This window comes from Schistocerca gregaria, chromosome 1 (assembly GCF_023897955.1).
Source record: "Schistocerca gregaria isolate iqSchGreg1 chromosome 1, iqSchGreg1.2, whole genome shotgun sequence".
Lineage (NCBI taxonomy): Eukaryota > Metazoa > Arthropoda > Insecta > Orthoptera > Acrididae > Schistocerca > Schistocerca gregaria.
This window is the reverse complement of record NC_064920.1, coordinates 389990299-390018266: the sequence shown is the minus strand read 5'-3', so window position 1 is coordinate 390018266 and position 27968 is coordinate 389990299. Positions and strand designations below refer to the sequence as shown.

The window sequence follows — 27968 nt, the reverse complement described above, 5'->3', positions numbered from 1 at the left end:
CGTCGAGTCGTGCCGTACGCCACCTGGCGGCGCTATCAGCGGCGTAACCATGCTGCCGTCTGGGGTAACTCTGTCCCCAGTTTGTGGTCCGGGTCCTCATCGACGTCCTCACTCCACACCATTGAAGGCGCTGTCTTTGTGATGGTCGTAGGTTCCACTTCGATCGTAGGGGCGGAGGACGTCTCGGCGGCAGTCGCAACGGTGGAGTCCATTGGTTCAGCAGCACCTGAGCGAGCCCGTAGAGTAGGCATCGACAGAGCCACAGTCGGCGTCATGTTGTCGTCATTCGTATCGTTGTGTAGGTTCTCCGAGGCCTCGTCGGGTCGGGCGGCCTCTGGAGCATCAGGGGGAGATGATCCATCTCGTTCCGAGACCGTACGGCGCCTCCTCTTGCGCCTCTTGGGTGAACGTTGTTTGCGGGTTCGTCTCTCCGTGTCGGAAGACGGCAGGGAGTCGCGTCGCTCTGAGAGGAAGGCCGTCGGGGGAGCGTCAGATGAAGGGGCTCCGTATGGTCTGGGGGGGGGGGGGGGGCGGGGGGTCGGAAGTTGTCGCTGTTGGTAGTGGCGCAAGAGTAGCGTCAGGCTTTGAGCGCGACGTGTCGGCGCCGGCGGTATCCGTAGCAGCTGGAAGGGTCACCGGTACGTGGTCCGATAGGCGGCGGCCGGTGGGAGGAGAAGAGAGCGCCGATGCGTAGGTGATCGGTAAAGCCGTCGTCGGAGCCGGGGGTGCCACGGTAACGGCTGGGAATTGGGTGATCCGTCGCTGAACACACTCAGATCTGAGGTGGCCTTCTTTGCCGCACCCGGAACAGGTCTTGGGTTGGCCGTCGTATATGACAACCGCGCGGCACCCGCTAATTTGCAGGTAAGATGGCACGTGGCGATGGAGGTCGATGGTGATCTGCCGTACACCGTTAAGAACGGGGTACGTTTGGAATTGCGCCCAGCGTTCGGCAGTGTGGCCATGTACAGTGCCATAGGGGCGAAAAGCCGAGATAACGTCTTCCGCCGGAAGCTCGAACGGGAGTTCGACAACTCGTATAGTGCGCATTCCTAAGCCGGCATGGTCGACAGTGACAGCTCCGACATTGCCGTCGGCGTGGCAAAAGCGTAATCCATGGTTGGTGTCACGAAGTCTTCTTTCACACACCGCGTCATTGACGACTTTGACGTACACAGTACTGCTTAATATGGACAAATGGATGCCCAAGATGTCGGAAGCTGGGATCTTAGCAACGTCGCGTAGGAAGCGTTCTACTTCCAAGGCCTTTGGTCGTACGTAGTCGTTGCAGAAGTTGAATCGTAATGTTGATTTTCGAAAACGGTTGGCCATGGTTCTAGTGCACGTAAGCGGCACATAAGTAAAGGCCGCGTTCGCGCGCGCTCCCCAGGCGGAAACAACACCACGTCCGCACTGCACGGCGGCGAAAGCCGGACTGTTCGGCCACATCGTCCGGCTAACTGAGGGATATTTTCACAGATGGATGTCAGATCTGAAAATGTGAAATTATATTCCAAAAATGATATTCGCGGAAGTATGACAATCTGCAATCTGGCCTCGCTCGTACCCAACATTGTCAATAATAACGTCCGATGGACAAGGCGGTTCGGTATTCTATAAATTTACACACATAAAAGAATATAATGACCCCGTCGTATTTTTCTGTCTGTATGAGAAGGCTAAACTCAGGAATCACTGTAAGGATTATGATTGGGTCTTCGCTTATATACAGACTCAAGAGGAAGGTTTGTGTATATAATTAATTGACTCTACGCGACAGCCAGACATGCTGTTCACCCGTAGACAGTGCTACAATTTCCAGCCACACCGGGTCGCTAGTCGCGTATAATTTATCATAGGGTGAACTGCGTTAGAAATTATTGTTATTATTATAGTTTTAACGGAAAATATTTACCCTGTAACGATACGTGTTGGACCCGCTAACCATGTTTACAATATTATCTGATTGTCGGTATTCGCCTCTTTTTCTGCTAGAAAGCTATCATCTAACGGCTATAATGTATAGAGAGAGAGCTGTAATGATGTCTCTTCTTATCTTACGTAACTAGTCCCATAAACAATTATTTATTTATTTAAACCGATCTTATTAGGGCTATCTGGCCCTCTCCTACATACGACCAAGCTTTCAAACGTAGACCACCTTTTTTACATCGTAGTTACGTAAGAAATAACAATTTTGATATGACAGACAGTACTAAAATGATTTCAGTGTCTATAATCACAATCTGAGTAAATAATATTCACTATAAACTAATAAAGTTAAGCCTGGCAGTACCTTATTACTGTTGCTGCTGTCACTAATAGTGATAATAATAATAACAATAATAATGGCAATAATAACAATAATAATAGTTGCAGGTAGCCCTCATTCCAGATTTTAGCACAGAGCACTCTCTTTCAGCTGAATATTGAAGAGTGGCGGGAAATAAGGCTTGCTGCAAAGTAGCTAAAGGAGAGTCCATACGTGTACGCAACACAAGTTGACAGATTCGTTCATTACAGGCTACTTATCGCACATTTTCCTCTTGCTCTGTTTCCATTTCCCCCTTCGGCATACTTTTTTACGCATCTTTCATTCATCCATTTCCTCCAACGACTCAAGTGATATCTTTTTAGGAGGGAGTGGGACATTTAATTACTTCCGAACCCCGATGTTAATTAAACAGGATTCCACTTCCGCAATTAACTCCAGCATGGAACGGTTTCCCCTGCAGGTCTCGATCAGCACAGGCGGACCTCCTGGTGGGACCTCATCCATTGCAGATTCAGCGAACGGTGGACGGCAGTCGGTTAGCGTACGCCAGGGGAATCGAGTACGTAGTGCTAGAGCAGAAGGCAAACACACACACACACACACACACACACACACACACACACACAACACATCTCTCTCACACACACACACACATAACACACACACACACACACACACACACACGCACGCACGCACGCAAGCTAACCAAGCAGATATGCTTACTCAATTCGCATCCATTTAAATAACTGGATTGTCCAGTAAAAGAGTACTTTTCTGTATGAAGGGGAAAAGTCGATCTAGCCAGTACTTAAACTCTAGAAACTGTAACATCGACGTCGACGATACCCATCTAAATTTACATCTGTATCCTGTAAACCACTACGAAGTGTACCGCATATTGGGCTTTTGGCGTTGCATTCACATGCGGAGGATGTACAGCAAAAAGCATGCACAGGATACAGCTTGATTGGCTGTGAGGTCGGTAACTAGTCTAACCTCCGCGGCCGGTGTCACAGTGATCAAAATTCTTCTGGGTATTTTGCCGTGTCATTGTTAAAAACTAACATCAATAATAAACTAAAACCGACGTTTCGGCCGAATTGCAACGGCCCTCCTCAGGGCACGACTGGTTTTACATGGGAATAGCTGCTTTCATTTATTACAAACTATCGATGTCTGACGTCACTGTCGTAAAACTTTTAATTGGCCATCTAATATGTTTGCTAGTCGGAGATGATCGAAATCATTAAGCAGCCTGACACATCAACAGAGAAGATGGCTACAAACTCCCGGCGTCCAGGCTACCGGTCCAGTCAAACGGGCCACGAGCGGTCGCGGGGCAGAAGTCGCACGGGAGACGGACGTATCTGCACCAACAGCTGTAGAGCAACTGTCAGTCCACTTCCGCGCACACCAGGAGGAGAACTTGCCGACCAGAAGCCGAACGCTGATTGGCGGACAGCTACCAATCGTTGACGACGCAGACATCCACGAATAGCCTCTTTCCGTCCATCTTCCCTGACATCATGACTAGCCAATCATATTAGAGGGCCAATTAAAAGTTTTACAACGGTGACATCAGACATCGATAGTCTGTAATACAAAGAAGCACCTATCCCCATGAAAAACCAGTCGTGCTCTGAGGAAGGCCGTTGCAATTCTGCCGAAACGTCGGGTTTAGTTTATTATTGTTGTTAGTTTTTAGCAATGACGTGGCATAGTGCCCAGAAGAATTTTAATCACTAGTCTAACCTCGTCTTCAATGTACTTAAGGAACTACAATAGATTCCTAGGTCCATCATTTTGTAAGTAGTTCGTTGTAATTTTATAAGCAGAATTTATCGGAATATTTGACGTCTGACTTCAAACATGTACCATTACAAGTTTTCGGCTCTTCGATGTCTGGTGTCTATGTCTTCTTTTTCTCGACGTTATTTTATAACTTCGCATTCTCTAACAGGCCGCATAATTATTGCATCCCTGTTTAACTGCACAGCCGCTCACAAATATCTGCTACATTTCACAACATTCAAATGTGTTTATTTATTTTGTGATTTCTTAGCATTTCAGGGTACATGTACTGTGCATATCAGAGTGATAGCCTACGCAGCAACGAAACCAGCGCACGCTGCAGATTAACTCTCACAAAATGTTCAGGGAAAACCATTTTTTGTGTTCAGTGGCCAGAAGTCCTGCATTTAAGAAAGGTACACAGTGGTTTCGCGTTATATAAACAGCATAAATGTGTGTATTGCACGGAAGATCATCTAAAATGCGACCTGCATTGCAATGGGAGTTCATGGGCTTTGCATCCCCTTAATTACATTTTTCCCTCTGTAGTACTAACTCGTCATTTATTTTTGAGACACGCGAGTCTGTTTTCCATTGTGTTTATGAAGCTTAACTTACGTCGGCTTAGAAATTATAGTTAGCTGCAATCATTTATGTATGATTTGTATTTTGGTCTGCTTCAGTAATTAATTTAAAAGGCGTATGTTCGATCTCAAGCCTTCCAAGACCGATTACTTTTCACGAATTTTCTGATTGTTTGTAAGCATGTTATCCAGCTTTTCTGCGATACTTTTCATTTAGTTTACATTGCCAGAATTAACTTTTAAATAGCTTATCTTTCGATGAGCAGTTTCACGGAAATCTTCTGACCATTTATGTGCATATCATCGAGGTTTGCTGGTTTTTATTGATCTATGAGCATATTTGACGTTGGTGGTTATGTGAAGGCTACTCTGAGATTGGGGTCAACTGTGTGATAATGTTACATTCCCTAAGATTGCCGGTGTCCTTTTCCATCATCCACGTGTTTTTCATTCTTAATTACAGTAGTTTAACTTAGTTCAGACCAATCATTTGCATGGTTACGTACTTATCAATTCCTGAAATGTCTGTAGTGCCAAATTTTTTTTTACTTTTACGACGTCTGATGTCTTGATGCAGTGTCGTTGAACATTTAAACATTTATTAGCCCTTTCGTGGAATTTGTATTAGTATTTTGCAACCGTGACTTATTGAACTGATAGTTCGGTAATTTTCACCGCTCTTAGCATTTGCTTTCTTTGGAATTGAAAATATGATATTTTCCTTGAAGTGTAAGGGTATATCACGTTTCTCGCGGATCTTGCTCACCAGATGGCGGAGTTATGCTAAGGATGGCTCTTTAAATAATGAATATATTTCTGTTTATACTGTATCAGCAACGGCTGGAGATCAAAAGAGGCAAGGACTTTAGTACACTTTAAGGAATGTGTGTTTATGGTTCCAGAAGGAGGGGAAGCCATAACTGGACAATGTAGTCATGATGTCACTTTTTATATCTTGATTATATGCTTTCAGTTACTGTGTTGCTACTGAATGGGCCTCAGTTTTATATGCATGAACTTTCGCTTGTTGTAATTAATATACCTCTAAATGTGACATGTTTATATTTGTGTGTCATATGAGTGGTATTGTTGATTCTTTGATAAGAATGTGATGGATTATGACCGAAACTGATAGTTATAATAAATGAATATAGTACAACTCTGTGTAAGAATTTTTCAAAATATATTACTGCCTGAAGAAAATTTTTGACTGTTGTTATTGGTTTTATCAAGAAAGTTGTTGGAACTGTGTGGTGAACATGGAAAATGTTGATGAGACTGGAAATTATTTATTATTGTTGTTGTTAAATATCTTTTAAATACCGGTATATTAGTTTATTACTGCGTCTCTAGTGGTGTCTTTCCTCTAGCTGAGGTTTGTGTTACTGGTTATTAAGTGGAGTTTATTTGCTGTATAGATGCGAGGGTTGCACAGGAAACAGTGCACCACATTTTTTCTCAGCCGGAAACAATGCTACGAATCCGAAACGTTACATATGCATTATTTGAAGTCTTCTGAGTGAGCGTGCCAGGTTTCCGTCACTTCCGACAGATAGCGTAATTGGAGGACAGTATCAACATGGCGTCTGTAGGTGATGTACGCTACAAGTAACGTACCTTCATTGAATTTCTCGCTACACAGAAAGAAACTGTGAGGAATATTTTCAAAAGCTTGTGCAAAGTCTATGGAGCATCTACTATCGACAGAAATACAGTTCGTCGCTGGGAATGGATTAGAAGGCCGTTCGGCGGAGCTCCACCATTTGCAGCAGTGGGGGAGACGATGCACAGCTGTGACACTGGACATGTTACAGCGAACTGATGTTGTCATTCGCAAAGACAGACGCATTACGAGTCCTCATTTTGCAGACGATGAGGAGGTGTGTCACACAGTGAAGCACTGGCTCCGCCACCAGAACAAGGGCACACACGCCCGTGTATCGCGCTGGATGAAGGCCATGGAACGGGATGGAGATTACGTGGAAAAATAGGGAATGTAGATAAAACACCATTCTTTCGAGTGTGTTATTTTCATTATGTTCAATTAAGAACTGTTGAAGGAAAAAATTGGCTTGCATTACCTTCTGGGCAACCCTACTATATTTGTATATTATTTTCTCCTGAATTACTCAGTTGGTGGCTTGGGTAAATTGTTTTTACAGTCGGGATCATGTCAAGATTGCTTTGACATTTGGATCATGTCATGCTAGTTCCAATGTGGCAGCTCATTATTTTTGGTTTGTGTGACCTTCAATATGACATATGCATAAGTGATTTGACAGGAGATACAGGAAAACGGCGGAAAGTACACGTGGGAGAGTGAAGAGTCGATTATTTCTCGTGAAACAACCATTTTAACTAGAAATATTTTCCTTTCCGACACATATATCGTGTTCGAAGACAATTTTATTAGTATGGTTGCTTAAGATAAAGGTGGAGTTATCTGAGCATTCTTACAATTCAAAAAGGGATCTTTTAAAAAAATAATAGGACATGACTGCTCTTGAGAACGTAATAAGCTCTTAACATCGCAAAATGCATGAGTTGTACGACTGAAAAAGAAAATACTACAGGAGGGCGTCGCACAGGATGTACATATCAGCAAGCACCACTATTGCACATGGATCTCAGAGGAAACCAAAAGTTGAGTCCTCCGTACTGAATAATGACCTAATAATTCCAATAAATCTCGACATGTCAATATTTTATCTGGCTTCTGAGCATTGTGATAGCCAGTTGAGTAGAATGTGGCTGTATGGTCTTATCTGCGGAAAGGCACTAAACTGACAGTCAGTAATAAAAAATATAGGGTGTTTCAGAAAGAACTTTACAACTTTGAAAATTCATATAATTTAATTCATAGTACCTAGAGAGGTGATTGTAATGTCAATTTGTAGGGAAATACACTAAGATTTGTCTCGCGTAGTTCGCTAGTGCCGAATCGCACAGTAAGGAGCAATAGCGGCATTTGCGTTGAAGATGGCTGGCTTGACTGGATCCGAGCGTCCTAGCTGTGTGTTTTGGTTTGAAGAATCGAAGTCGGCGACAACAGTTCAGCGTAATTTCCATACCAAGTACGCTGAAGATCCTCCTGGTGTGCCTACAATTTATGAGTGACATAAATGTTTTGTAGAAACAGAAGTGCTTGGTAAGACACGGGAAATTATCAGGTCGTCGAAGCACATCTGACCACATCGTTAAGCGAGTGAAACAACATTTTGTAAACAGCCCTACGAAATCGGCCCGCCGTGCATCTCGCGAATTGCAAATCCCATATACGACGGCTTGGCGCGTGTTGAGAAACCGTTTGCATTTGAAACCGTTCTGATTGACCACCGTACAAGTCATAAAGGACACTAACAAAATTGATTACAAAAACTTCTGCGCAGATATGTTTAATCGTTTGCGTGAGGATGATCATTCCTTGGACAAAACCATCTTTTCAGAAGAGTCAACTTTTGACTTAAGTGGCAAGGTTAATACACTTAACTGTAGGATTTGGGGAAGTGAACATCCGTATCAATCATTGTAACATTTTCGTTAACGTTTTTTTTTGTGCATTGAGGAAGAACGAAGTGTACGGCCCCTTCTTTCCTTGAGAAAACCATCTACCTGACAGTGTACCTGGATGTTTTACAACAATTTATGATACCACAGATCGATGAGGATGATCAAGAACGAATATTTACTTCATGCAAGATACTGCACCACCCCACAACCTGACTAACCTCCTGGATTTTCTCAGTGGCCACTTGCCAGGTCAATAGATTTGCCGTGACGAGCCAATTACATGCCCCTTACGTTCCCAACAAGTAAAACCATTCGATTTTGTTTATCGTGATTCATCAAGGATATCGTGTTTGTACCTCCTTTGCCGGCTTGTCTAGCTGAACTTAGAGCCGGAATTTACGCCGCCACTGAGCAAGCTACACCTGCAATACTATAGCGAGTTTGGGAAGAAATTGAATTCTATTGTGATGTGGACAGGATAACATAAGGAAGCCACATACAACATCTTTAGTTTAAGGTAAAAAAACTTGATGTGTTTCCCTACAAAATAACATTAAACCGAGCTCTGTATCTTCATTCAATAACTTTATATGAATTTTAGATGTCGTAAAGTCCTTCCTGAAACACGCTGTGCAAAAGGTTCGGCACACGCAGTGGTGTATATGTATCCCAGTACTCGTTCCGCACAACGACAAAAGCGGTTATTGGTTACCAGGGTGATAATTTGTTACAGAGATTGTACTCATGGTTCACAAGAGGGAACAACGAATCTACGTAAGTGTTCGTTTCACACGTTATCGGAGATAATTAATTTTCTGGGTTGTTTAACGGGTCCCAAGCAAAGTTGAAACTTATATTATTCATGTACGATCCACTCTCTTCGATGCCACCAGTAATGTTCTCTCCAAAATTGCTAGATCCTTACTCTTCTACCGTTGTCTGTCGCGTCTTTACAGAGTGGGCATGGGAGAGGGGAGACAATCCTTGAAACGACAACGGGGCGCCAGGCACCTGCTCAACCGGGAGATCGTTCTTGTAGACTTACACCAGCTTAATGGAAGAAATTTTTAAAAGAGTTCAGTAGAAAATTTACACAACTCCACGCGTTTGGTTTCCTTGACCAATCCCAAATGTTAAAGGGCACTGAAAGCGGGACGTCCCTTGTTCTTGGCCTCATCAGACCACGATCCAAGTTGAACAAGATTCAACGAGAAGTTCCCAAGAATCTGCAAAGAGAAAGAAAATCTACCCTGATTGCTTCTGGTAACTGTGCCCATCCAATTTCCCGCACATCCAAACACTACAGAGCTTATTTATGGAAAAAGGCTAAAACAGGTTGCTGATGTTAAACACAGAAATAATAAACGGTAAAAAAATTATCCTTATGGAATCCTTATACAAGCACAAGCATGTAATGAGAAATACCATAAGAGTAGACTGCTGGACTAATTCAGAGTAAGCTAGGTGTTGCAAATGACAGTTACAGGAAAGGGAGCTGAAACAGGCACCTTCCACATCGATTTAATGTAAGATGTTATTATTTATTATTTGGTTTCTGCGTACAATGGTAACGAATCACGATAACGAAATCTAGGAGTCAAGTGTTCTGTTCCGTGTTATCGGCACATTCATAGTCCCATCTACTGCCCTATCCTCCTTTGTATTTTACAGGGTGTATCAAGAAGAATCATCCAATTTTTTTAAAGAAAGAATCGTAACTATTACGTTATTTGAGATATTGCGTGGACAACATACTGTTGGAAAGAGCTAACTCTAGAGTTTTACATGGTTCCCGCTAGACAGCAGCAGTGTGCTCCCACTTCAGGTCTAGTAAAAATGGTGTTGGGAGGACAGGATGCTTTTTGTGTTCTACGTTTTGGGCAGTGCGGGTCAGTAATAAGTGTTCAGCGTGACAATTCCGATAAACGGGTTGCTTGTGTAAAGCAAATCATCGGATCGTACCCTAGTGCCTGACACAGACGTCGAACGCATTCGCCATGGTTTCACAAGGAGTCCGCAAAAATCCGTTCGCCGTGCATCTCCACAACTCAACATGCCCCCCAATGTCCGTCTGTCATGTGTTGCGTCGACGTTTACACATGAAACCATACAAAATTCAGAAGTGCAAACTCTTCGTGAAGGTGAGAAACAGCAACGTGTGAAGTTCTGTAATTTCGTTCTTGGCGAGATGGAGGACGACAATTACCTTTCACGCTTAGTGTTTAGTGACGATGTCACATTCCATTTAAATGGAAAGGTGAATCGTCATGAGAACATGGGGTATGGAAAAACCGCATGATGTTGTACAACATGAGAAAGGCAAAGGTCCCGAGTTCAAGTCTCGGTCCGGCACACAGTTTTAATCTGCCAGGAAGTTTCATGAGAAGGACTCTCCAAAATTTTATGTGGTTTTTGCAGTTTCGCGGGAAAAGGTGTATGGTCCATTTTTCTTTGCCGAGAACACTGTTACAGGAAGCACATATCTCGATGTGCTTGAGAACTTTCATTTCCCACAGTTGGAGACTGATTCGAAAGACTTCATTTACCAACAGAATGGGGCATCGCCACACTGGCATCTGGAAGTGCAGGAATTTTTAAATCAAAGGACTACTGAAACATGGATCGATCACACTGTACCAAGTGATCCAGCCTTAGACTGCTGACCTGCAAGGTTACCATACCTCGATGTATATGATTATTTCTTATGTGGGTTTATAAAAGACTGTTTATGTGGCTCCGTTACCAACAACAATGAATGAACTGAGACGTCGCATAACAGCATAACAGCAGCTGTGGAAACTGTAACTCAAGACATGCTAGCTGCGGTGTATGAATACCGCTCTGAAATATGCCGTGCATCTCAAGGGGGGGGATGTTGAACACCTATGAAAAAGTATGAGAAAAATATTTTTGAGTTTCCCTTTGATCAAAAAACAAAGTTCAATTCATATGTTTATTAGTTTCAGAAATACAGACGTGCCAGATCAGATGAGTCTTTTTAATACACCCTGTATTTCTATTACACATGATTTATCATATCCTAGTATGAGGTATTTGAACGATATTGATATGAGTGGAACCTAGGAATTACTTGTTTTGTTTGATTTGTTGCGTTGCATGTGTAAGAAGGGAATGAAAGGAAATGCCGAAATGAGAATGAAAACACACACAAAGACACCGCAAAACTGTACATCACCAGCGGACAATGGGGAGGCACTTCTTAGCGACGCTCTTTTGTCAGCGGAAGAGTGACACAGACGGCCTGCTGGAGGGCTTAGGTACGCGTTTGTGATTACGCCTGGATGACAGTGAAGCTATGTCACTGGAAGATGACCTCGTGGAGACGCAAAATGTCTTAAATCAAGAGGATAACGTACTAGCCTGTGCTGGATGGCACACTAGCTCACTTCATTATTAATATCACTTGCTACTTAGTGGTGACTTAAAGACACAAGCCGCCACTTTATGAAGCAGAGATACACTTCTGGTGTACGGTATGAGGCTGTCAGTACTAAGAATAGCGACTCCTGTGTTCTAGGTACTAACAGATATGTTTCCTATGAACGGTTAGATACCTTATCATCTTATGATTTAATATGCCTTCTCCATGCTATTGACTTGTCATATTCCGGAAATCATTCAGCAGCCCGCCCAATGCCATTTTGTACTTCCAGAGTTGGTGACATTTCTTTTCATAGTAACCGTCAAAGGCCGATTAATGTGAACTTCAAGATACCGGACGCAAAAGTGTGTGTATTGCGTGTCACGTAACAATTTCCTTTATTCTCTGGTAGGAAAACAACTTGAACACTAGGATTGTATGTTTAGTATATTATTAGACTATTTCGAGGACTGTCACACAACATAGCAGCCAAAATTTTTATTTATTTAATGCTACTATTTTTTGTACGTTTTACCTTTAAGTATGTTACTAGAGTATTTTAAGGACTTTTATGCAACATGGAAACCAAAATTTTAAATGCTTAATTTTTTTTATATGTTACCTTAAGAACATAATCAGACTTCTTTATTCTTGTATTGTCAATACGTCAGACACATCTTGGTTCTTCAAAAGATGAGAATGAGACTTGCAAAACTGATAGATTTTTTTTGTATTGCATACAACGTTACACAACGCACGCCGTGTTCCAATTTCAGAAGTGATGAAACGTGACGCTGCCCTGTCTTGTCCAAACATGCACACATGTTGACATGCTGGATGTTGATGGTATACTGTCCACCACAGCCCTTTGTCCTGGCCAGACACTTGGCTCTTTGCTTTGTGGCGGCCAATCAGATGGCTTGCTGAGAGACCTCATTCTGAACTGGACTTGGAGAGGACACTCTTTGCCGTTACCTGAGGTTCAGCAATTGATTCCACCCGGTCGTCGGACCACAGGTTGCTGTTCCACATCATGATGCTACAAATCTTATCGTATTGTTACATGCTGTCGGGTTAAGCAATGCGTTGCAAATGTAACTGGCTACATTCATGTAGGATGACTTCGTTTTCCAATGTTGCAGTCAGGCATTGTAAAAACCTCATGCCTTCACTTGCCTCTCCATTTGAAACCGGAGTTTAGTTTCTTTGTGAACTTGTATCAATCCCGTGTCCACGTGGACCAGAATATCCATACATGCTATTTGTCATCCACGAATCCCCTCTCTTCCAATATCGAGTAAAATCCGTTTATTTGGTATCATTATTTTTATGTATTCTGTAAAGCGCTCTCTTTCTTTTGCGTTCAATTTGAATTTCGGCACTGATTATGTATGTTCCTGTGTATTACGAAAAGGAAAAAAATTCTAATAAGCAAGTGATTAACAAGTCCCTTTTTTTAAAAAAAAAACAATAATTCTCCTCGTTCCTTTTGCAAGCAAGTGATTATACCAGCTGACATTGTGTAGCTGATCACACAATGATAGCATCCCCTGTTTGAGTGCCCTGGCATTCACAAATGTCTTGTAAATTTGACAACACCACGAGTATCATCAAACGTAACGTGATTTCTCAGCATACGTAGTTGTACAGCAGACTGCTGGAGAGCGCAGAAGGCAGCCATCACATGCTGCAGTTAAACTCTTACCATACGAAGAGACAAAATCTATTTTTGTGTTCAGAGGCCGAAGTAATTGCATTTAAGTAAGATTTAGAGTTGTTTCAGATTATACAAACTGCATCGACATGAGCATCGCACAGCAGATCGTCTAAACCGTGACTTGCATTACACTGAGAGTTAATAATTTTAGCAACACCCTTGAAATATTAACTTATAGTACCTCTCTGAGACACGTAAGTATGTTTTCTGTTGTGCTTATGAAGGTAAACAGTTGCCACCACATACATTATAGTCAGTTGTGTTTTCACTAGGGCTGTCCATATACCAGCAGTAATCAGTTGCACATAATTCATATTTTTTTCTGTTTGAGTGCATAATTTAAGACAACACTTACCTTTCAGCTTCTCACCTGGAAGTACTTGACAAAGCGCTGGGAGTTGTAAAAACAATATAGTTGTGTGATGAGCACGCCGTTGCAGTAGAATTAATTTCTCTTTTAGAAATTGGAAGTGTATGGTAAGTTCCTATGGCACCAAACTTCTGAGAGCACCGGTCCCTAGGGTTACACAACCGCGCGGCTACCCGACGCGGTTGTCTTTTAGGAAGATGGCTTCTTGCAAACATGTACTTTCAGTACAATGATGAAATCAGTTTTCATAGTAGGAAGGTATGGCTAACCTACAAAGCCCTACAACATAAATCCTCCATTTTAATGATGGGTACTAATGCTAAAGCAGCTATATGAAAGAGCAGAGCATGGTAACGCCTTAAGTGACAGTATAATTTTAGGTTCACATGCAAAATTGGCCGGGTAACCCTCCAACCTATGAACGATAGGCTGGGAAATCGTCAAATATTGGTCTTACCGTAATAACCTGCCCTGATATGGGCGAAACTGGCGAGTTAAGTCAGGCCACTAGGTCGCGAGTAAGTCCAACTCCGATCACAAGGGACCACGGATTGACGCATTTCGTCCTAAATAAGGGCACAATGGTTGAAATGAAATTTCGAACTTGTTCTTAGACAACATTGCTGATAAAGCAAGTGTATGTCTCTCCGGAGGTAATGAAATATGGGGAGAATATCGAGGAAGAGGCTGTAGGGATTACGGGGAGTCTAACTGTAGCAACTGATGATGCATTTCCTGTTGGCAACAGAGTCTTGCCTCCAGAAAGTATCTATAGAAACGCGTAGCTCACTCAGGAGAAGGACCCGCTGAATTCGAAGACTTATCAGAGAAGTCTTGATCCATGTAGCAGAGCAATACTATTTGCTTAGTTCCGGGAGCTGAAACACAATTTCCAAATCGAATTACATTAATGAAAAATCTTTAATTGGTACGAAATTGTTTCTGAAAAACTGAATATTCAGCAATGCGGCATTCCATACAAACTGGTAATCCATAAGACCAGGTCACCCTTAGATCTCTCAACGTCAGATGGTTAACTGGCAACTAGCTCTCAAGAATCATCCGAGTTTTTGTCGGTACTATTGACAGATGATTGTCAAGAAGAAGACACCGACCATCACGAGATATCGAGGAAAGAGCCGACTTTATGGTACGAGAACAATCGGACTGTTAATCCATTTGTTGATAGTTCTGAAGCTACTCAACACACTGAAAAATAACAAGGCACACGGTCCAGATGGCTTTCCCGCCGAAACGTTAAAGTATGTAGATACCTACATTGTTCCCACTTTAAGCGGACTGTTCAGTGAGTGCGTCGTCAAGGAAAAAAAAAGTCGAAGCATGTGGAAATCAACAGAGGTTCTATTCCTGTAAAAGTTGGAAATTAAGGAACCTACTCAGGTAAAATTTTATAAACCCATCGGCCTACTACCTGTTTACAACAAAAGTTGAAAAGTGTCCTAAAAAGAAACATTACGTTCACAGGAGTGAAACCGAAATAAATGGTGCTCTATATGGCGTCAGAAAAGAAAAATCTGCTGCGTTGCAATTAACCACGCTGTAAAACAGGTGCAGAATTCAGAGACCCTACATATCGTCTCTATTACGGTTGATACATTTGGCTCCCTCAGCAGCCTCTGGCGGCCCTGTTTATTTCAACGAGTAAGGCACGTTATCTGCCAGGGTAAATTCTATAAATGTCTTTATTATGCGCGTAGCGAGATTAGTCTGCCGAGTCCCAACAAGAAACTCACAAAAATTAACACCGAAGACTACCTCTGGGTTGAATCCTTGGAGGTATATTTTGGGAAATTAATCTCTAACTTATTCTGAATAACCTACAAAAAAATCATAGGTTTTTGGCGGATTGTACATGTCCATGTCCTGCCCCTACCTCAAGGTAACTACAGCAGACCACAGCTAAAAACGAACGTGGGAGCTCTGCTGGTTAAATTTCAGGAATGCTGCAGAGTAAACCTTCCCATCGCACCTCAGAAGTCAAACTGTATAATGTTGCAGTGGAAATCCTACAATCAGATCTAACGGTGTGACCTCATTCAGAAATACCACCAGTTATTATCTCGGAGTGTACCTGGATAGGAAATCAATTAAGAATCAGTTTTCACACTAGTATCAATAATCGAAAGATTTAGCAATTATGAACAAAATTCATAATGTTACACAAGGTATATTTGGTCTACCCCTAACAGTTTTTCGTCTCTAACGTGAGACTAGCGGCCAAGGTTATGGTGCGAGTTTACGGGCTCGTAGGTAAGAGCTCGTATAGAGGCTGTTAACACTATCTGACAGCGGACGATCCATACCAAAGCATCCACATAGAAACCAATATGAGGAACGGTCCAGCTTTGAGTGCAAAGCGATAAGTGCACATAATTACGTTCGATGTAATGTCCGGGTTATGAGTCCTTGATATGTGGTGTCTGTTGTCAGACATGTCCGACATAACAGACACCACATATCAATACACGTATTTGAGTTAGGTCGACTCTAGGCACTTTCATTGCGGGTGCATCATATTTACGGACCCATGAAGGTAGTGGGCCTAATGAATGGGAGCTGCTTGCACTCGACAGGTTAAAAATTTGAGTTGGACGAGAAGCGTGCCCCTTACGACCTAGGCAATTAAACCAACCGTTGTAGCTGAGCATCAGGGTTCGAGTGCCGGTGTGGCACAAGTTTTCAGCCTTCGCTGTTGTTTTATTTCAATACCTGTAGGAGGTTGAAATCCTGATTTCTCGTAAAGTATTAATCATAGATGGCAGAAGCGAGAGAGAACCATCAGGGCATTCCTAACTAAGTGACAGAGCTTAATGACCTGAAATTGGGCTTTTTGAATGAAATAGTTCCAGTCTTATAATAGACAAAACAGGGAATGCTGACTAACTATTTGCAAGCGAGTGCTAGGAAAACGTGACGAGTCCTGTAGGGCAGGACTGGCTAGATACCGGGGCAGGAATGGAAAGAAATAATTTAGTAGGCCGTCAGCTTGTGTACGCATCCGAAACCAAATCCGAAAGGGAGGCTGAAAGATAAGTATCTAACTTACATACACGTTGTGATGGGGGAAATATTGTGTTACATCATCGACTATTTTTCGGATCCAAGAGGCTCATAATGCTTGTGTGAAAGAAAACAGGATCTAGAGTACCCTGGCCAATAAAATTACTCAAAAACTGTCGAAGAACTTGTCACTTCGTTCATATATTTTTGTAATAACAACAAATTTCTCTTCTTCCTTGTACTCTTCCTTCCTTCTCAGTTTGTACTGTTTTCTCACAATGTTATTATTATTGCTAGGTTATTTTCTGTGATATAAAGTGCATGAGTAGTTGTAAGTGATAAAATATTAATCGTTATTTTATAGTTAATGGTTAGAAAAACAAGTGGAGAGAAACATAGGTTGCCAGAGTCGTCTTTCGCCGGAAACTAACTAGGTCACTAGGATGCGTTACGTAAGGTGCTCTAAAAAATAACAACAAATGTACGAATATGTGATTTTTGTAGGATTTGTTTAAAGATGTAATGCATGAAAACGGTTTATTTAATTACACACGCAGATCTAAATCTGCTTGCTAAAATCAGTGAAGGTATGCAAATGTAACGTGATATTTTTCTGGTGGATACCATTTTATATTTGTGGTGTCCTTGAGCCGTTCCGAGTTTTATGTGCTCTCTAATGTTAATATGAATCAGTTGTGCAGACTGACTCCACAGCAGCTCAAAGGTGAAATCATAATCAGAAAATTACTTGTGGTCAACCATCTCATCGAACCTGGCGAACCTGGAATATTTAAATCTGATTAGTCCCTTTGTCGCCTTACCTGTATGAGAAAGTTTCAAGTCTCCTAAACTTTCGAAGTCTGCTCACTGGCGGCTCCTTCAAGCATTTCTTGAGTTGGAGGATGACAGGTTCAAACCTGCTGCTGTAGGACCATGTTTAATAAAGTACTGAAAAGTTGGAAGTAGCCTAATGCTTGAGGGAGGCATTAATTTTTACTTTAGGCAAGAGATTCTCACTTATCTAAATTTGCTTGATACAGCACTTGCATTATGTTTTCAACATGAATCCTTCTGAACTTCTGACAGGTTATTGCACTTTGAAGCCCTCAGACAGGTCGTGAATGCTGACAGAATCCCTCTGTCGGTACGACCATTGCCAAGTGGATTGCTCTGTGCGATAAAATTTAAGGTGTGCGACACAATTTTAATCTTTATGCAAGTTCCCTGCTCCCTGTAACCCTAATGCAGTTATCAAACGCTAGGCCGGGGGTTCGTCGACTGAGGTGCCTGTGTTGGGTTGAGTGTTTCTATTAATGAAGCCTACAGCTGATTTTTACCGATTGAACAACCGCAGCAGCAGCTACATACTGCACCGCCGGTTTATGTTTAATCGGATGTGCGTAAAGTAGATCACATTTAAAACATTTGCTGTATAAAATCTTAAGTGGCAAAAAGCATGCAACTTCAGTGACCTGAACGTAGTTCTGTAGTTTATCTTATTTATGTCTGTATTTGTGTATATCACGTCTTCGTCCCCCTAGGGCGTACAGTGTATCTACGACAAGAAGGATCTTTGCGCTAGTGCCACACGTAGAGAAGAGAAAAGACACAAGTCGAATGACGCTACCCAGCATTCACTTGTCTCCAGTTGCTGCCACCTTTGACCAACAAACATTACGTGAGCGGTAGAACTTCAGTACCTGTGGCATATTTACTGTATACTGCAATGTGTCTGGTTGTATTCGTTTACTTTCGTAAATAAGGCTACAACGTCAAACCTAACCAAAATATTCGACGCATGCAGCTTTAAGTGCCTCCATGAATCCTATGAAATCCTCTGAATTACGGATACGGTGATCACATTGTGCCACACGTAGAGAAGAGAAAAGACACAAGTCGAATGACGCTACCCAGTGTTCACTTGTCTCCAGTTGCTGCCACCTTTGACCAACAAACATTACGTGAGCGGTAGAACTTCAGTACCTGTGGCATATTTACTGTATACTGCAATGTGTCTGGTTGTATTCGTTTACTTTCGTAAATAAGGCTACAACGTCAAACCTAACCAAAATATTCGACGCATGCAGCTTTAAGTGCCTCCATGAATCCTATGAAATCCTCTGAATTACGGATACGGTGATCACATTGTGCCACACGTAGAGAAGAGAAAAGACACAAGTCGAATGACGCTATCCAGTATTCACTTGTCTCCAGTTGCTGCCACCTTTGACCAACAAACATTACGTGAGCGGTAGAACTTCAGTACCTGTGGCATATTTACTGTATACTGCAATGTGTCTGGTCGTCTTCGTTTACTTTCGTAAATAAGGCTACAACGTCAAACCTAACCAAAATGTTCGACGCATGCAGCTTTAAGTGCCTTCAGGAGTCCTATGAAATCCTCTGAATTACGGATACGGTGATCACACTTGCCTATGAGGGGTCCCAATAGTGTAGTAAGATGTTTGGCCAGGAAGTAGGTAGGAGCTCCAATGTTGCTCACTATTGGCCGTAGAGGAGTCCCAGCCTAATGTATCTTGGGTAGGCCGTACAGTATTAGGGGAACTGCAGCCTGTAGCGTAGGCTATTGGTAACTTTAGCAGGAATAGAACTCATCTTGAGAAGATCTACTATTTGTCTCTGGATTTTGCCCGTCGGATCCTCTCTTCTGCTTGCGACAGGCAGGCAGGGAGCAGTAGGGGCGGCGATTTTCTCGAACGTCTTCCCGCGCACGCGTATTGCCTGTTCCCGCCCTGATAAATTTCGACGCCGCTGCGCGATTATCACCAGTCGCTGCTTGCAGCAGTGACAGCAGCACCTACTACCACCTGATAATGTCGAGCAGTTGTATATATGAAATATTGTGCAAGTTACACAATACGATTCAGCGGCAAACCCGTGAAGTATATTTGGAATCCCATATACGTTACAAATGAAAAAGTTTGTGTGTATGTTTGTTGTCCCTTCACACTGAAACGGCTGGATGTATTTGGAAGAAATTTGAAATGAAATTAGCTTATACTTTGAATTAACACGCAGACCGCTCTTAAAAGTCTTGAGTACGACATTTTTATTTATCAACGGGAAATGTGGAACAATGATTACTCTGAGAAAAAGCTACTGCTTCTTTGACCTTTGAACTTTATCGTATCTGTGAAAATACCTTTATTCTTTACTGCGTCCTACATAATACTATACAATGTAATGAAGGCAATGCTTATACAGTCCTCAGTGTTTGGCCCATACGTCCATACAAGAGCTTTACATTTTAGGTGCTCAGCTTCAGGCGTGCCAAATAGCTTCTGAGACCCTTGAAGTCTCACGACCACTACCTCATTTAAATGCTGTACGGAAGAGGGGTACGTCTTGCCTTTATATGTAGAACGTGGTAGGCCTTTAGCGAGGCTGGATTTGATTACGGTACGCATGCGTATCTGCTGGTAACAGGCATACACGTGTTGTGCAGATGACTTTGTTGCTCGTACGAGGATTATAAAACTGCTGCACTGAACTAAAAATTACTTATTTTCTTTCTTCGTCGAGTTAGTAAGTTTGTTACTCTTCCACCCTGAAGCGCGTGGACAGATTTGGACGAAATTGGGAATGGAGATAGCGCACATCCAGAATTAACACATAGTCTACCTTTTATTCCAAAGAAAATCACTTTTCCTTTGTGATGGTCAACGTGATTACTCTTCCCTACGGGTGGGTAATACGACAAAAAGTCATTCATGAAAGTCAACTATCAAATGATTGCATCAACTAGCTGATTTGACCAATGAAATAAGTACGCACATATATCTAGGACAGCTAAAATATTCCTGTGCTATAAAATCTTCACATCTTCACAGAGTTTAATGCAACATACGCACATGAAAATATTTCGCAGCAGGTAGAACCTCTTGGAAGTGTATTAGATTGTGATATTATCGGGATTCTTAAGCATTGTCTTGACTTTTCAGTTTGGATCTGAGTGATTTATAATTTTTTTGCGCACAGTTCGTTTGATTCAAGGGTCTCGGTAGTTGAGAAGATTTGATGTTGAGAACATAGATTGTGGTAGTTGAGTTGTGAGCGAGATGTATTGTGTCAGTTTCTCCTATCGTCTCAAGAGTAGGTGTTCTTTCCGATATCGGGTTGGGGGGGGGGGAGGGGGGGAGGGGGTTGGTGGGCCGCAAGTGGCTCGCGTCTCAATAGTTCCAAGAGCGAACTTTACTGTTAGAGCATATGCGTAGATAGTGAGTTTCAGCATTAACATTTCTTCATAAATAACTTTTTGACCGTGGGTAACCCCGCGGGACACAACCAGTTACACCCAGTACACAATTAGATCTCTCTTTCTATTTCAGATTTTGGAAAATAGGCTTAGAGTCCCACTGAAACATGGATATTATTTTCTGTGCATATTATGTTGTTGAATAAACATATTTATAAAAAAATAATTATTTCAGTTTCGCCTGAAGTATCAATCCAGCTTCACACTGCAGTATAAACTTAAACACTATAGGCCTGTTTGTGAACTTGCAGGAAAGCGGGAGTGGGAAGAGATGCGAGTTAAAAAAAGAATCACACAATGTATTTCAGTCTATTCATTAGTTTATTTATCTCTTTATAACATTCCTCCTAAACACGTTATCACAGTCACTTTGAAAAGAATCGAACATTAATTACTGTTGCTGCAGAAGTTTAAGTCGTCAGTCACATACCGCCTGCCTGTGGACTCAGGACGGGCCGGCGCCGTATGCTGCTTTCGGTGTGGGCCAGCCGGGGTAGCCAGCCCCAGTAAGCAACTACTCATAGTATCATCAGTTCAGTACAATATTTACATGATATTTATACCCTGCTAGGTCAAGATAAGTTTGCAAACGTGTGCAATTAACACTTCTTCTTTGCTTTGTTAATGCGACTCGCCCATGCACAATAGAATATATATTTGTATATATGTGTGTGTGTATATATAATATAATTCTTTATATTTTTATTCATGGAAGGAATGTAAAAAGTGTCCAGACCTCATTCCCTTTCGTTCTCGATATGAATAGTCACATTCATTTTACGATATTTGGTAGTTTTGATAAATGTGAAGCGTAAAATAATTGTTTGGTTTTTTATATAATATATTTATGTGTGTGTGTGTATATATATAATATAATAAGTTCACATAAACACTAGAACTGTTCATTGGCTGCAGAACACACTCGAACGTCGTCAACTCTAAGGAGCAGAGAAACGGGAAGATTCAGGAACTATGCAGCAATCGACGCTCTTTGTAGTTACTTATCATATGGACTAACAATCATTAACGTAGGGAATCTCTTTCTTCGAATAGAGCCTACCCACAATAGATTAATATTTCCATAATATCGAAATATACACAATTATTGATATCTATATATTTATATCGTATGTTGTCAATATCTTACCTGTATACAATGAAAGCTCAGACAAAACACATGACTCGTGCAAGGCCTTCTAAATATTTTTCGCCTCTAAACGTAAAAAACGTTTTCCTCCTCAAGCAAATCGCAACACAAGTAATATAACACAGATATCTTACGGTGAGTAACAACTCGGTCCGAACAACAAGGCAAAGTAATAGCATTCAATCGAAGTCTCATCCCCGCATTGGAAGGCTAACGCATATAGTCTACCGTAGGGAGAGGGATGCCCCCGGCTTCACGAATGCCAACACCCACCGGCTGACCAACGTGAACTCTCAGTCCAATGTTTGTTTGTTTAGCAAGTATTTAAGGCAGCAGTGATGAACACTCTAAGTTTCCTACTTAATTTTATGCTTCTGACGGCCATTACGAAAGGGGTCCTTAGCAACCCGCCGAACATGAAATGGCCGGTTGGCAGTCGTTACGCTTGAGGGACGTACGTAACGTTAAAAAGAATTTTGCTACGGGAACAGTTAAATCCTTTTGGCTATAAAAACATTTAATTCGCCCGTTCGACATCAGATCTGTAAATCCACAATTTTTAATTAGTAGAGCACAATCCGATTCACTAAGTCCCTCGTTAATCAGAACCCCGTTCGAGACGACATTTTTAGCAGCGCAGTATCACGCAATAATGTGATCACACAATGTGAAACTAGGACATATAAGGCTACGCGATCTACTTTTTTTCCCCTTGATGCGAAATGCCAAATAGTATTTGCGCGTCTGTTCATCTTTCTCTTGCAGTACAGGCATCAGTGCTAAAGTTCAACAGCAAAATCATTCTCAGAGGGCCCGGAAGCAGCGAAAACACCGAATTTCTTCATACATGAAGGCTTTTTGCGTATTTTCTTGAATAGCGTATCACTTTTCTGTTGTTATTCCACGAACGAAGAAGAAAAAAAGCATTTAAAGGCAAAATCGACAAATGATGTAAGGTTAAGAGTACGAATATTAACATAAAAAAAACAAACGTCGGTACAAGAATATCTGTACGTAACAAAAATTGTTAACGTGAACCATTCTGACGGAGTTAAGAGTTTACGTCAAACAGAGTATGATATTAGGACACGCACTGACTGAAAAATAGAAAAACGCATACGAACAATTACACTTGAAACAGACGGCAAACAACACGAAAACAAATATGAGTTATCAGTAGGATCATACACCAGCAATATGAACACACGATGAGTAAGAAAAAATTCTAATATTTGTGTGTGTGTGGGTGGGTGGTAAGGAGGCGCTAATTCCAACCTGAAGTTTTGTTAGTTGTTGATATACGACCTGCAATTTTTTTCTCTGTCGACGTGCCCAAGAGTTCCCTATAATCCTTGCCTCTTCGGAAAATGTCAGGATTGTTGCGGTTAATTACCATTTCTTGTAACAGTGAAGGCGTGTGTTTTGGTGTGTGGGGAACCCGTAATATGGCCTTGTCACTATTCGTAGCGATTCAGTCGACGAGAGGGAATAACGATTCAAATCAGCATTTTGCTAAATAAAAATCTTCAGAAGAAAGAAAACATTTTGTAACTATGCATACATCGTTGTCAGAGTACTCCAACAAGCAGATCGTAGGAATGATCTCAGCTTACGTCCCAAATGATATACATTATATAAATACGTCCTTCTTTTCTTATTCATATAATTTTTGCTGACATTGTACTCATATCTGAACAGTAACTTCGACTAGAATCATTTCGGAATTATTTGAGATAACGGGCACTTCTATATTCGAAAGTAATAACAAAAGATTGCACACATTTTCCAATCAAAATGGTCGGTAGTGGACACAGTATTTGAAATGTTGTTTCTCAGGTGAACTGATCCCTCAGCCTTTCTTAAAACAGCTAAATGCTACATTTTCTCGGCAGTGGCCGAAACAGAGAAATGAGCGTAGTGGATTAACGGAAAAAATAACCTGCTTCCGAGTAAACCGAACTTCATAAGCGTAGTCACATTTACCTACTCGCTAAGGAAACCCTATGAGCACTTCCTTTAAGGAGTAAGAAGAGCCAGACTTGGATCAAATGAAGTTCATATTATAGCGTGGTATTATAGTGTGCCAGCAAAAGCACTAGGTACACTTTTCTTCTTGTTCCCGACATGGTCGAAGATTTATGTAGTTGTCCATTTATTTTAAAGCACGCAGTACTCGAGTTAATGAATATAGGAAACGAGATGGGTTCTACGCTGCTCAGTATTTCATCTGAATGTAATATAATGCTCGGACAGAAAAGCCTAAATGGGCATGCACTATACTGTCAAGACTAGAATGAGTAAACTCATTAGACAGTGGCCCATTGCAGAATATGGTTTCCGCTGTATGGGGAAACATGATGTACGAGTAAAAGTAATAAATTTTCGTAAATATTAAATTTTAATATAAGCACAATCTTATGAAGAAGAATGAAGAGTAATTTATTTTAATATATCTTTGATAACGAGATCCTTTACTCAGTAAACGTCATCTCGTTTTGTCGAATTATGGAAGACAGAGGTATGGTAAATCGCTGAGGGCATACGAGTACATGAAATGACAGTGAAATTAATACATCACAGCACGAAGGAATAGTCAACAGAAGGAACATTTTCTGTAGGGCGTTATCATAGAAGCTTCACGAAGCTATAGGAACTCATAAACTACAAATGACTGGTAGGCTAATAACAAGGTCGCCTAAATATGGACATGGATTTCAGTCATGAATCCGCAAATAACTTACCCGCAGATGGTTTTACAATGATTCTCAAAACATTTCCATTTTGCTATTGAGATCTGTTTCCTCCACATCTTATCACAAAACTGGCAAGTACTTGCAACAGAGATTATATCTGTGAAAAATTTAACATTAAGCACAGAAATCACACACGGAACTCGCGATAACGACCCCATTTACTCCGAATAACTTGTTCACTCAGATGTCAGAGCTAACAAAATAATCGATCTAAGACTAAAAAATTTGGAATCACGAAGTACAATATCAGTCTTTCGTCTCTTATTTTCTATACGCAATTTTAAAAAATAAAGTATTCATTCGAATTCATTTTGTATAAAGTGGACACATGGAAACAAAACGTTGCGTTCCGTTGGTCTTTGAGCCATGAAAGCACGTGGCACGGTCTACATGAAGTTTTACGAAACGCAGTCTATAGAGTCAGACATATGATTGTGGCACACGGCTCTCTTTGAGGAAAGCCGGCGGGACGTTGACACCCCTACATCTTACGGACATCTAGTCGCCATCGCAAAGTCCCCAGGGAATTCCATTTCTGAATACAACACTTACAGTCAGTCGCTAAAAAGGAATGTTCTCGCAAAACAGAGCAGCGCACGAGTCGATTACAAGATTCTTAGACGCATCCACAATGCAACATGCATTAACCATCTAGTAGTAGTTTTGAGATTATGTTTTACGTAACCTAAAACATAAAGATATACAGTATGTTTCCTATTAATACATTATGAGTGATTAGCTGGCGCTGTGGAAGATTTTTTTACCAGTAACAGCAGTAATGTGAAGACATGTTTACTCTTCCAAAGGCGTGTTTTGATCTCTAAACAGTTCGTCTTTCCAGGTAGCTGCGTGTCTTCGAAATAGTTCCAGAATTCCTTCATGTGCAGTCTATGGAATGTGGTCAGTAAACCGAAACGAAAGTTCTTAGACACCTAAACTAAATGGTGGTCCAAAACACCGCCTCTCAGAAGAGGATTTCAGGTGATTGGCGAAGAAACTGCTTATATATCCCCACATGAATGGAGCTGACAGTACGTAATTACTGCTCTTGCCTGCTGTCAACTTCATAAGGCTAGTTTGCAGTATCATTGAGAGATTCTACCTAGCATTATCAAGACTCGAACTCAGGACCTTTGCCTTTCGCGGGCAAGTGCTCTACCCAAGCACGACTTACGACCCGTAGTAACTGCTCGGGTAGCTCATATGGTAGAGCACTTGCCTGCGAAAGGCAAAGGTCCCGAAATCGAGTCTCGGTCTGGCACACAGTATTAATCTGCCAGAAGGTTTCATATCAGCGCACATTCCGCTGCAGAGTGCTCATTCTTGCATTATCAAGTCAATAACGACGCTAATACCTCTCGTTTCAGCAATGCTTTTGTTGTGTTCCCGCTCTTCTTACAAGCAATGCACGCCAGTTAATTCAAACAAAGGAATCTAATATACTCCATGAGGGGAACGGCATATTGTTCGCTAATTGAGGAGGCGATCGAACTTAGCCGAAATTGAATGATAATGACTATGAAACAAGATTGTGGAAACACAAATACCATTTGAAAAAGAGTCGCTTGCTACCCGTGGAGTGTGTCTCAAAGAATATGCTAGTGAGTTTATACGTATGTGTTGGGCCCACTGACACACATCAACCACAGTCTTCCCTATACATCACGGCCTGACAGTTTCCTTGTACTTCCTGCCTTCATCAGTATTTCTAGAGAGCTTCTTGTACATACGCAGCTGCCTGGAAAGATGTTGGTGACTGACCTAGTCGAGTATCATTAGTAACGCTAAGACCATCGCTTTGCGACTGTGCGGTGCTGGTTTCGGCTGTTACAGAGGGCCGTTTGCTACACCTGGAATAGACGCAGCATGTTGTCGTTATTCCAGAGGACGCGAGAGCTGTCTTCGCTTGCACCGCGGCAGTGGCTGTAGTAGGACGACGAGCCTGCAGCATCACTAGCGGCCCAGTGTTCTCCGACGCACGCCACGTTGTTGTTATTCTGCTGTTGCTGTTGTTGCTGCTGCTGCTGCAGCTGGAGTTGATTGTGTTGTTGCTGCTGGACTATGCAGGCCTTGCAAGCAGTTCCACATTCTTTGCAGGGCACTTGTGGCTGTTGGTGGGATGATGGTACTGGTTGTTGTTGCAAGGGTTGTTGTTGTTGGTGGTGCTGCTGTTGTTGTTGGTGCTGGTGTTGAGCCAGCCACGCCTGTTGTTGATGTGTAATTGCCTGATGATGATTCTGGTGATGTTGTTGTGGCACATGGTTTTGTAGCTGTTGCTGCTGCTGTTGTTGTTGTTGTTGTTGTTGTAGCTGTTGATGTGACCAACTAGTAGCAACATCCTCAGCTGCCGAGGCAGCGACTGGTTGCAGCTGCTGCTGCTGCTGTTGCTGCTGGTGCAGGACCGGTGCGTGTCTCGCCCTCTTCGGAGCGCGGCCCCACGGAGCGTTCACGGTGGTGGAGGCTGCGCGGCGAGCAGCGTGGTGCTCTGGTCCGGGCTCCGCCGCTGAGCTGCACTGCTGCAAATGCGGCACCCCTTGGTGATGGCTGTGATGGTGTTGGTGTTGGTGATGACGCGCAGTCGCCCGCAGCTTGCCGGTGCTGCCGCCGCCCGCGGCATGCGCCACCGACGCCGCTCCTGCCGGAGTCGCCACCCACGGCTGCTGCAATACCCTCTGGTACGACGCGGCCGCCGCCGCAGCCGCCGCCGACGAAGATGTGGTCATGGCGGCCCCTGAGCCGACGCTGGCGCTGCTGGCACTGGTGACGGCAGCGGCACCGGCAGGCAGCATACAGGCTCGGCAGCAGCTGACGGCAGCAACGGCTACGGCGGGCTGCCTGCTCGTCGGTGGTGCCAGCTGCTGTTGCTGGCGGTGGTGGTGCTGCTGCTGTTGCTGCTGCTGGTGTTGGTGGTGATGTTGGTGACTCTGGTGGTGGTGCTGCGCGTGGGTCATTTGAGCACCAAGCCGCCTATCTTTAGGTGCTGCCAAAGCGGCCATCTCAGTTCCCGAAGATGCTCCCAACAGTTCTGAAATACACAGAAAAACAACCTTATTTAGTGTCGATCGTAGAGCTAGGAGTTTTCATCCCATTGCCAGGAGGGGACAGTAATAAAAAATACACTACTGGCCATTAAAATTGCTAC

At 42.4% G+C, this 27968-nt stretch overlaps 1 protein-coding gene across 1 annotated transcript; it reads right to left on the bottom strand.

The window, feature by feature from the left end:
• Window positions 1–35: 35 nt before the first annotated feature.
• LOC126349483 (putative mediator of RNA polymerase II transcription subunit 26) lies at window positions 36–27549 on the bottom strand. Its single transcript, XM_050002437.1, has 2 exons — window positions 26896–27549; window positions 36–461 (listed from the first exon to the last, which is right to left on the bottom strand). The coding sequence occupies exons 1-2, from the start codon at window positions 27547–27549 to the stop codon at window positions 36–38; spliced, it is 1080 nt and encodes a 359-aa protein (XP_049858394.1).
• Window positions 27550–27968: the final 419 nt, after the last annotated feature.